Consider the following 12,261-nt stretch of genomic DNA (forward strand, 5'->3'; position numbering starts at 1 on the left):
GGAAATGGGGAAAACAGGTGTAAAACTGATCACTACAATGCACATTTAAGAAAACAAAAAAGTTTGCTTTATTGTAATTGTTTTTAGAGAACAATATAACAATATCGGTACAGCACATTTTCTAGATGTATATTTGATCTAACGAAATTTCAAGAAAATATTTCTGTTGATAGCCACATTATAAACTAAACTGGTGCATACAAGAAGAAAAAAAATCATGTACTATGCATAACGGATTGTTTTTTGAAATGTGTATTGTTCACAAAATTGCTTATTTTTTCTAACAATACAAAGCTAACGGATTATTCAAAAAGTATTGTTAGAAAATATTTCAATATTTCCTTGGTATGCATTTGATGTTATCACAAAGGGAGAAATTCTTTTTCTTTGTACACAAGCCGAAAAAATTCACCATGCACAGTCATGTGCTGTTCGAAGTCTGCATTTCCTGTTCTGAGCTGCATTAAAAAGATATCCTATTGAAAAATAGATTTACTTCCTATATCTTTGCTTGTTTTGCTGTGGGAAGGTCATTTCACACAATAAAGCTTGTGACTGCTAAATGTGGTGCTGTTTCTTGTATTCTCTCTATCTTGAGAACTCCTCTGACCATGTGGTCGTCCCGAAGTATAAACAGAAAATTCGAATTTTCCCAAAGCAGATCATCTGTCCTTCTAATTTACATTTTGTCCGGATGATCTGCTTTGGGAAAATTTGAAAGTGCTACATCAATTAGGAGCAAAAACCTTTTCCATTCCCCCACCATAACAAATTACTTTAGGTACAATAAAGGACTACTACTGATTGATTTTACCGCAAGGAACTTTCCACAATAAAATATCTGTACAAGGCGAAAATATATGGTCAGTCGAAAGTAACCGTAGTCATTTGCATTTAAGAACAAGCTATAAAGCAATGTTTGAATTTATAATGCAGCTCACTTTGGCACTATTTCCAGCGGGATTATTGACAAGTACATGTTAGAAGTATAAAATGTTCTCCACTACCCTAAATAACAAATTATTTTATAACTTATAACGCAGCAATCAATGGAAATATTTTCAAAATATTTCTATTGATTGAAAGCCTGATGGGGGCTTTAAGGCTTTAATGAAAAGCCCCCATCAATCAGGCTTCAGGACATCATCTCCCTTTATGCCTACAATTACTCCCATCCAAGGATTTAGGAAAAAGCTGATTTTTTCCTTTTCGTCCTCCTTCCATATAATTGCAATTTCAGCACTTTCTGAATTACACCTCGCCCGGATGCAACCATTCCTGAAGAAAACCCCAGTTAAGAGTATTCTTCTGCCTTAAAATAAAATAGATAATATTCCTAAAATTTAATATTCCTTTAAAATTTCCAAAAATACCCTTTTCAAAAAAATCCACAAAGTTTATTTTAAATCCATAATGAGATCGCAGATCCTCTACAAGAAAAAATTACAATAAATTATTAGCATTTGTCCGATTTTACGAAAATTAGCGGGTCTCGACTACTCAAGTTGTCTGTCCAACTGTCTAATAAAGTTTCGAGACTCTAGGACCTCCACATATTTTTTTTACTCTCTGTCATATATAGAAATATTTTATAGAAATTTCATTTGAAGATAAAGTATACATCCAGAAAACATGCTGTAATGATATTGTTGCCTACAACAATTACAGTAATGCAAAATATTGTAATAGCAATAATAGCAATAAAGGCGCCTCCGTAGCCAGGTGGGAAGGAGCAGCAGTGCGTAGCACACGCTTCTTGATTAGACCAGGGTTCGAGCCACCAAATACGGAGGATGCGGAAAGGTCAAGGAATGACCACCGCATATCCCGGAGCAATATGGCCTTAGTTGCTAATGCTCCTAAAAACTAAAAAAATAACAATAGCAATAATGCAAAATATTGTTAGAAAGCAATAATGCACAACTGTTTCTTATCCAAGAAAGGTGCATACTTTCTTTTTTTCTCCCTGTATCACCTTGGTAACAGCGAATGCTGTTAGCTTCGACATCAATTATGGCTCCATGTAAGTTGATTCGTTTTAGCCAGCAGCACCACAATGATGCGGGAAATTCAAACAAATGCAATGACACGTTCTATAATCAAGGCGAATACCTGCTTGTGTTTTTTGCGGGCATAATTACAAAAATGCATACTTGATCATAAATTTTTGCTCTTTTTAAATGTAGGAAATCAAAGAAAACACTTCTGTTTATGTATATTGAGAGTTTCAATTTTGTAGATTGAGTAGAAATTATAGAAATAATTAGTTTTTTTTTCATGGGGGGGGCAATTTTCAAGTTAGGCTTAAAAAGGGAACGGACGAAAATCGGGTTAAGTATCAGGTCGTGATATTCCACATTATTTGGTTTTGGTGTTTCCAGGGGATGCTGGTTGCTGGTCTAAATTTTTTTATAACTGACTTGTAAATTATGGTGCATTGGCTGCTTATTTAAAGTATCTAAAAGTTTTAGATATGTGTTCCTTCCACAACACTTCCTCTGAATTTATCCCCCCCCACAATGTTCTTCTATATTTAAGTACTGATTTTCGTTGTATTCTCATCTCAGAGGGCTTATCCATTCTGCTGCCTATTTTAATTTACATACATAAATCGGTTTGTTTATATTATACATTTATACTTGTGTATATGGTCTTGGGCAGGACATATAGCTCGAAGACATGATGACAGTTGGACTAAGAAAATAACAGAATGGTACCCAAGAGGAGTTAGAAGAAAACCTGGAAGACGACAGAGATGGACAGATGAAATTCACGAGTTCTTGGGTAGTAAATGGATGGCCATTGCACAAAACAGAAGGAACTGGAAAGTTACTGGAGAGACTGCTTTCATCCTTCATTGGATTGAAAATGGCTGATGATGATGATGGTATATATAAAATATTCTGATTTGACAATAATTTCATTTGTAATAGTAATAGAGGCATGTGATGCAAGAAAGCAAGCATATGAGCTTATGTAGCATTCAGCCAAAAAAAAAATAAATAAATTTTTCACACAACCATTCCCTCTAAACGTTTGTCCAGTTCCTCCTTGAATTTATTTAAGCTATCAACTTCCACGGCAGATGGAAGTTTGTTCCAGCAATTAACCACCCGCTGGCTAAAGGCAAATTTCTGCACAACTGTTCTATAACTGTCTTTCCTCAATTTGAATCTATGCCTTCCCCCTCAGGTTCTTAATCTGAGTAAGCAGGAGAATCCCATCAGAATTAACTTTAGCACTAAGCCTGATATACCTTCATCAATATCATTGATAAATATACAAAACAACAGTGGGCCCAACACCGAACCCTGTGGGACTCCACTAATAACATTAGTCCACGAAGAGCAGCGTCCATTGATTACCACTCTGTCTTCTTTCAGTCAACCACCCTTTTATCCATTGTAGCAGCTTACCCTTAATACCATTCTGCTCCAGTTTGTACAGTAATCTTCCATGCACAACAGTGTCAAAATCTTTCCTGAAATCCAAGTATATGATATCAAAATTATTTTGATATCATATTGGGTTAAGCAATAAAACCAAAATAAGAATATATTAATATTTAAATGCATATATATACTTAGTAGTCAGTTTTCCACAACAGCCAGTTTCTACTGGAAAATTGACTACCATGAGCTCACATGCATTCAGCAAACTCACTTGGAAAAGGGTTAATCATTGGATGCCACATCAGCAGTTTGTCATTGCATGTGATAGCCACACGTTTCAAACCTTGCAAAATAAACTATAGCTAAAATGATTGAAGAACAAAAACAATAAAGTGTGCAAACAGTCAGGTAATTTGCTTGGATAGAATGTTTGTAAGTGAATCTATAGGCAACTACCTGGGTATGAGGTTGCATGGCAGAGCTGCTGCTTACAACTCCCACATCACACCAACAAACACCAGATTTTGTGTGCAGTGGTGAACAGGCCTTGGGGAGTAACAGGTCACATTGTATTCTTGAGATCAACAGTTGAGTGTAGTTTATGGCAAAATCTTGGGGAATACCATCAGCCAGAGTGTATTATGCCCACAGTTGAGTTCAGAGGAGTTTGGATTCAGGTGTGAGGGTGTATCTCATGAGTTGAACTCAGACTGTTGGCTATCGTGCCTAAAACCATCAATTTCGAGTTACATTGACATTCTGAACAGTGGTGTCCACATTCTAGCTGCTTTGTGGAAATGAACTCCATATTCCAGTACAATAATATTACATCCTTGTACAGCAAGCAGCATGAAAAATTTGGTTTGAGGAAAATTAGATCCAACAATGCACCTGGCTAGTGTAGAGTTCATACCTCAGTCTGATTGACACCTTTGGAATGAACTGAAATACTAAATCAGGGTGTCACTAGTATGACCCTCTTCCACAGCAGAACTGGCTAAAAAAACTAGCTGCTGCAGTTATAGCAGAATCGCCAGAAATTCCTGCTGCCTGTTAGCATTAGTCATATTAAGTCATGTAGTCAAGGTTCCCACAGGTTTTTGCTACACTAACCAAAAAAATTAATAAAAGTAAACAGTATAAAAAGAAAAACTATCTATGTGATTCTTCCTCATGTATGCAACTTTCTAGTTGACCATTGAATATATCCAAGTTGTCAGCTTGACTTATCCACAAAGGTAATTTATTCCAGTAATTAACAGCTAACTAGCTGAAAGAAACCATCCTGCAATTCAGCCTAAACTTTTTCGTCCTGTAATTTGAATTTATGACTCCTAGTTTTCAAACCATTCATAACAGTGAAATTTTTCACAGTCATTTATTTTACTTTCTCCTCTTAGAGCCTTTTAGACTTTAGTCAGGTTTTCTTGGCGCAGTATAACTTTAATCGTTTTTGTGCCAATAAAATCAAAATCAAATCAAATCAAACTTTAGTCAGGTCCCTTCGAAGGTGTCTAGTTGCCAAGCTCTGTAGCTGACAAATCCAAAGTGTTTCCTCATGTGGGCACCTGTTTGCAGATCTCACTAAGTGGGTTGCCCATCTTTGGACCCTTTCAAGATGCCAGTGTTTTTTAGGTGCAGTCTCCATACTTGGACACAGCATTCCAAGTGCAGCCTTACAGTTGCTCTGTACAGTGGGTTTATGACCTCCATATCTCTAAAAGTAAATATTCTATAAATCATTAATAGGACACTGTGGACTTTCTTTGCCATTTGTGTACACTGCTAAGGGAACTTCATGTCTGCCCACTTTGTAACTTCTAAAATTTCCCTTCTTCCTCTACTATTTTTAATTCAATCCCACCAAGTGAATAAGTTATTTTGGAGTTGCGATTCTTCAAGTGTGTAAGACCTTGCTTTTGTTTCATCAAAACATAGCTGCCATTTTTCTGACCATTCTTGAAGCATATCCAAGTCATCCTGATGTAGCTGGTGGGCACTCATGGTCAACCACTCTTCCATTCTTCACATTATCTGCATATTTTAACATCGTGCCCTCTATCCCTTCATCAGTATCATTTATGAAAGTTAGAAACATTGGCCCCAATCCTAATATTAGCCCAGTCTGAAGTGTAACCACTAACAGCTCTCTCTCTTCTGCCCAGTAACTCTGTGATTAATCTTAGAATCTTATCCATGATCCCAATATGTTCTAGCTCAGGTGTGGGCAACCTTTTTAAATAGCGGGGTAAATTTTTTTTAGCTTTCCATGGTTTTTAGGATTATTAAAATGGTGTATAATGAAAAAATTGTCATAAAGAGTTTTATGTTATTTATTTATTTGTAATATTTATTTGGAAAATTAAATGCACTAGACATAATCCTTATGGGTTTTGATAATTAACTATATAATATCGGTGTAAATACACCATGTTAACCCATAGATTTGAGCTACGATTGTAGCGTAAAAGGCATCGTTTTAATTGTATCTTATAATGTGGTTGCCTTCACAACAAGATAGCTACTATTGAATTACTTCAAATAAATAACGCTTCTCTAGTAGAGAAGGCTACTGTTATTTATTTTCAGCGTACCGCCAGTGGGCGGGTAGGTAATACAATAAGCCATCTCATTATCAAAACCCATAAGGATTATGCCTAGTGCATTTAATTTTCCAAATACATTACCACCACACCCTTCTGGCATCTCTCATAATGTGGATATAACTTCGCAACTGAGATGGCTTATTGTATTACTTACCCGCCCACTGATGACGAAGCCAAAAAGCTTCGAAACGATCGTCTGGGTGGTGGTACGCTGAAAATAAATAACAGTAGCCTTCTCTACTAGAGAAGCGTTATTTATTTGAAGTAATTCAATAGTAGCTATCTTGTTGTGAAGGCAACCACATTATGAGATACAATTAAAACGATGCCTTCTACACTACAATCGTAGCTCAAATCTATGGGTTAACTATGGTGTATTTACACCGATATTATATGTGTAATATTTATACATACTAATGCATATAATTAATTTTATTAATAAGAAAAACGAAATACAAATTCAAGATAAAATTACAAAAATACAATTATAGTATACAATTATAAAAAAAAAATTAAATTGAAAATTATTATAATTTCAGAGATTTTATTAAACCTTAATAATCTTAGATTTTCAATTATGCATTGTGATAAGTTTCAATAAAAATAGGTATTTTCAATAAATACATAAGAATAAAATGGTAAATCCTCACCAAATTATTTACTGTTATCTATCGATTATTTGCTGATATTTGCCGTTGAAACACACAATACACTTGAACTGTTGATGATCCTGCTCAGATAGCAAACAAACTGAATGAGTATTTTGCATCTACATTCACACATGAGGAGTTATTAAGGTTTGAAAGTGCCAGAAGGTTATCAAATTGTAGCAGGGTGCTTAATGATTTTGTAATAACTGAGAGCAAAGTGGAGGAGAAGTTAAACATAAGAAAGGCACCTGGGGTGGATAAGATCTATCCAGTTATATTAAACGTGGCAGCAAAGGAAGAAAGCAAACCCTTAACCATAATTATGAGAGCATCCTGGGACTCAGGAGTGGTCCCCACGGACTGGAGATGTGCAAATATATCCCCAATTCACAAAGGAGGATCAAAAGCTGACACAAGTAATTATAGACCTGTGAGTTTAATTTCTGTTCCCGGAAAATTAATTGAGGCACTGGTTAAAGAAGCACTGCAGGTTCATCTAGACAAGACTTCACTTATAGCTCGGACACAACATGGTTTTGTTAAGGGGAAGTCTTGCCTGACCAATTTGATTGGATACTATGATGCAGTCACAAAAGAACTGGATGCAGGGAATAACTTTGATATTATATACTTGGATTTTAGAAAGGCTTTTGATACTGTTGCACATGGAAGACTGCTGCACAAATTGGAGCAGTGTGGCATTGGAGGCAAATTGCTGCTATGGATAAAGGGGTGGTTGAGGGGGAGAAGGCAGAGAGTGGTAACCAATGAACACTGCTCATCGTGGACTAATGTTATTAGTAGAGTCCCTCAGGGTTCAGTGTTGGGTCCATTATTGTTTTCTGTATTTATAAATGATATTGATGATGGTATATCAAGCTTAATGTCCAAGTTTGCAGACGATACAAAGGTTGGCAGGGTTGTCAAGGACACTACTGACACTACGCTGCTGCAACAGGATCTGGAAAGGTTGAGCAGATGGGATGAGAGGTGGCAAATGAAGTTTAACATTGACAAATGTAGGATGCTGCATGTGGGAAACAGCAACCCCAGAGCAATGTATCAACTCTGTGGTGCTACACTGACAGTGGTAGAGAATGAAAAGGACCTAGGGGTAATTGTGCAGGCAGATATGAAGTTCTCTGAGCAGTGCAGATGGGCTGCAAGAGTAGCTGATGGTGTCTTGTCGGTGATATACAGGAATTTTGCTAGTGGGGATAGGGAGGTGATTATCCTGTTATAGAAGGCAATGGTCAGGCCACACCTTGAGTACTGTATACAGGTCTGGAGGCCTCATTTCAAGAAGGATGTAGAGCTGCTGGAAGGAGTACAGAGAAGGGCAACAAGATTAGTGAATGGAACAAAGGGGTGCTCTTACGAAGAAAGGCTTAAGTTTTGCAAATTACAGTGTCTGGAGAGGTGGTAGATGACTTTCATCGACCGGTGAAATACCACCACTTTGCTTATTGGAGGCTTGAAGTTTGTTTGTTTGTTTGTTATTTGGTTTTTAGGAGCATTAGCAACTAAGGCCATATTGCTCCGGGATATGCGGTGGTCATTCCTTGACCTTTCCGCATACTCCGTATTTGGTGGTGACGGGCTCGAACCCCGGTCTAATCAAGAAGCATGTGCTACGCACTGCTGCTCCTTCCCACCTGGCTACGGAGGCGCCCTGAGGCTTGAATTGGTGAAACCCATGTTTAGTCTCTAGAGCAAAGTTTCCGGTATCCCCCCCCCCCCATATTTCTCCTTCAACCCAGGCACGGTACTAAGTACTATTGGTTTTGATACCTTTCGTGTTTGGGGTTTTCATAAAAAAAAAAAAAAAAAATATATATATAAGAAGAGAAACAGCTTTGCTGAAGAATGGCAAAAATGTCACAGAAATCCTCAGTTGTTGCCCATACATCAGGACTGCAACCCCCAGAAGCTGGAGAGATTGAAATCCAGGAACCCTCCATGGAAGCTAGGTGAGAAGCTTATTAAGTCACATTTTAATGCTGATCAGACCTGGTGTGAAGAATGGACCACTTTAAACCCCAACCATCTGGGTTTAGTCAATGATCCATGCAGTACCTGGTTTCAACTTACCAAGAAAGGAATGGACATCCCTGAATAGAATCCGAACAAGTCACAGAAGATGCAAGTTCTGGCTGCACAAGTGGGAAAAAACTGAAAACCCATTCTGTGACTGTGATAATGTGCCTCAGACTATCCAGCATATCGTCACGGAGTGCCCAAAGAGGAGATTTGAAGGACCCATCCAAGATCTACACAGTGCTACTGACGATGCTATTAATTGGCTGAATAAACTGGACATTACATTTTAATTTACCAAAATGTTATCTACAATTTACTCTGTAAATATTATTTTTAGGCTTATTGTAATTTATTTATATTTTTTTAATATTGTCTGCTACAAATGTATCCTCGTTTTGCCATACGAAATAAATAAATAAATAAAAATATTTATTTTATTTAATTTTATTATTATTATTATTTTACTTTTTTTTGGCTTGTGCAGCATAAGCCTTAGACTTCCTTGCATTGTATGGCCTTTATTAATACTAAATACTAATACAGTAGAGCATCAGTTATCCAGAATAATTGATGTCAGACCTCTTCCGGATAGCCAAATTTTCCTGATAATCGAACGTAAGGTAAGATTAAATAAATTTAATATTACCTTATGATTAAATTAAATAATTAAGATTAATTAATTAAAAAAAATTATAAACCAATCTCAGAAACCAGAAACATCCATCTAGGCACTTTCATGATTTTTATACAAAACAGGAAAATTAGAAAAAAATTTTAAATGCTCTGTTTTTTTTTTTTGACTTGCCGATAATGAGCATGGACAATCTGTGTCCTAGTAGCATTTGCACACATAGCAATTGTAACTCACTCTTTTCTCATCTTGAAAACTGGTGCAGATATTTCTCTTTTAGTGGCTAGGGCTTTTCTCGGTAATGCTTTCTGTAATAAGCCCATCTCATCAACATTATAAACGTTTTCTTTCTCATAATTTTGCTATAACTGAAGCAAACTTACTTTTAAAGGACACCACTGCCGATTCGTCTGCAGAAAGTTTCTTGCCTTCAATATCTAGTTCACATATACCGTGTCTCAGTTTAAAGTTTTTGAGCCAACCTGTGCTTGCCTTAAAATCTTCATTATCTCTTAATTTTCGATTAAAATCCAATGTTTTTTCACACGACATTCGGTCAGACATTGGTTCGCCTAAACTTCGCTTCTGAAGAAACCACAAATAAAGTACACCCTCTAAAGTGGCATTTTCAGGTTTCGACATAGTCTTTTTTTTGATAGATCCTTCTTCATTATCCATAATTGACACAAATTCTATTATAGCATTGGAAATCTTGATGTTGTAAGAAGTCCCCACATTAAACTCTTTGGGGAGATTTTCTAAATTTTCACCTTTTCTAATTCTATAATTTCCGTTTTTTGTTGCAATGTTAAAACTGCACATTTTCTTTTCTTTCACATTTTATTGTAAAAAATTTAGAAAAATAACACAGTTTCGGGCCGATATTATTCTTACTGAATCTAGAGCTAAACTAATCTGAAATTCACTTGGTTTTCAAGAAAACACAGTAGTCTCTGTGATATTTTTCTAAAGAACATTTCTGAAAGGTCACAGAATTCTAGAGGTCACCACCATAAAACAGTTTGCAGTTTTCAGTTTATTGGGCTTTTTGTTTGTACAATTTGTTATAAACGGGTAGTAAACTGAAATCTTTCGCTTATTAGAATAAAAATTCTATTTGCAAACATGATCACTATACTTGGCACTTACTGTACAACCATCAATAAAAAAAAGAAAGACGAGCCTTTCAAGTTATTCCAGATAACCGACATTCTACTGTACTTACATCTTATATTTGTGTTTTTGCAAACGAGGTGGTGTTCAAATATTTTTGGTAGAGTAGTGTATATCCTTAAAATATCTTGTACACATTAAAATTTATGAAGTGAATTTCCTTGGACAGAATAAGCTTTTTTTATTTTATTTAGATACCCTTAATGACGTTCATTACATTACTATAAAAATTAAAGGCTTCCTGGATAATCAAGAAAATCTTCATAAAATGTTAAAGATTCAGCGATCTTTAGTTAGTGGTCAGCCAAAAATATTTGTACCTGGAAGAAAATTCATTAAAGAAGGTGTTCTTATGAAGGTATGTATTCTTATGAAGGCATCCTTATATAGATTTAATCCATCTATTGTGATGGGTATATTATATTTTCAGAATTCACTACATATTTTTAAATTAACTAAGCTTTTACAAGACTAGTGATTATAATTTATTCTAAAAAATGTATTTCCTAAACATTGTAATTGCAAGACACACTAACTGTCTCTAAGTTATGTTACTGAAAAGAGGAATACAGACACTCCCCGACTTATGTAAGAGTTGCATTCAACAGAACTCTACATAAGTTAGAATTTCCCTAAATGCTTATCCAGCACTTGCGGCGCCTCCGCACCCAGGTGGGCAGAAGCAAGAATAATTTCATTGACACGATCTGAGCAAACGTTGACATCAGAAGTTTTGAAACAGTAATCCAACCAAGGAAAAGAAGAAAAGAAGTCTCGCAGGTCATCCCATTTTGCATTCTTAATGCCAAACAATGCGAGGTTGGGAATAGCCATGAGATAAAGTTTCCATTGGAGAAGAGACAATCACCAAGTTATGATCTGAAGTGCCTAAAGGACCTCTCACTTCGACCATGTACTTAGAAGGGTTGTTTGTGAGAAAAAGATCAAGCATGTTGGCTGTATTATTAGGATTGTCCGGTTTTCCTGTAGGTAAATGAACAATCTGTGCAAGGTCATTAGTAATTGTAAAAGCCTCAGCATCTCGACCATCTGGGTCGGTGTGGCTAGAAAACGGAAGCAAGCTGGAGTTGTGAACATTAAAATCGCCAAGGAAAATTACCTCACTGTTAGGAAAGTTGGACTGGAGAAAGTCAACAAGTTCCAAGTGATAAGTGTTGTTGGGAGAACGGTAGGGAAAACAGATGAATTTGTCACAATGATGTAGAGAGATTTTAAGCCAGAGAAGATCAAAGAGAGGAGATTCCAAATTGCCAAGTCTCTGACAGGGAATATCAGAACAGATATACGCACAAATACCACCTTTGAGGCAAAAGGAACCATACAGCGAATTATTTGGGCATCTGAGATGAGCAGTAGTTGAATCAACCGATAACTGAGATTCTGTCAGAAAAAGTACATGGGGTTTGGCAGACTGGAAATGGATATCGTTGAGATTAGAATTGAGACCACGTATATTTGTGAAATGAATTAGGAAGTTCTTGGGAGCTTTAGTTCTTTCTGCTGATAAGCTTGCTCTATTAGTTTGACAATTCATTGTGTATTCAATAGTAAGAAAAAGTGGGTGGGACATGCTGTATGAAGTAATGAAAATTTTGGGTATGTGCGTACACATGGTAAGAATATACCCAGATCCTTGACATAATGTGGTCTACAATGCTCCCCGCATACACACTACTCGGACTCCCTCCAGTCACTATCTGGCAGAGTAGAGGTAACAAGATTATACACTAGCTGATCCAGAAGCCTCC

General features: G+C 36.4%; 1 protein-coding gene across 1 annotated transcript in view; it reads left to right on the forward strand.

The window, feature by feature from the left end:
- Positions 1-2,013: 2,013 nt before the first annotated feature.
- LOC150077279 (FYVE, RhoGEF and PH domain-containing protein 6-like) overlaps positions 2,014-12,261 on the forward strand; it is a 109,602-nt gene continuing 99,354 nt past the window's right edge. The window contains exons 1-2 of the mRNA XM_090385841.1: positions 2,014-2,023; positions 10,687-10,850. Of these exons, the coding sequence (XP_090241967.1) occupies positions 2,014-2,023; positions 10,687-10,850 (174 nt within the window). The remainder of the gene's footprint in view (positions 2,024-10,686; positions 10,851-12,261) is intronic.

The sequence above is a fragment of the Mastigoproctus giganteus genome, chromosome 12, assembly GCF_048544385.1.
Source record: "Mastigoproctus giganteus isolate SK-2022 chromosome 12, ASM4854438v1, whole genome shotgun sequence".
Lineage (NCBI taxonomy): Eukaryota > Metazoa > Arthropoda > Arachnida > Uropygi > Thelyphonidae > Mastigoproctus > Mastigoproctus giganteus.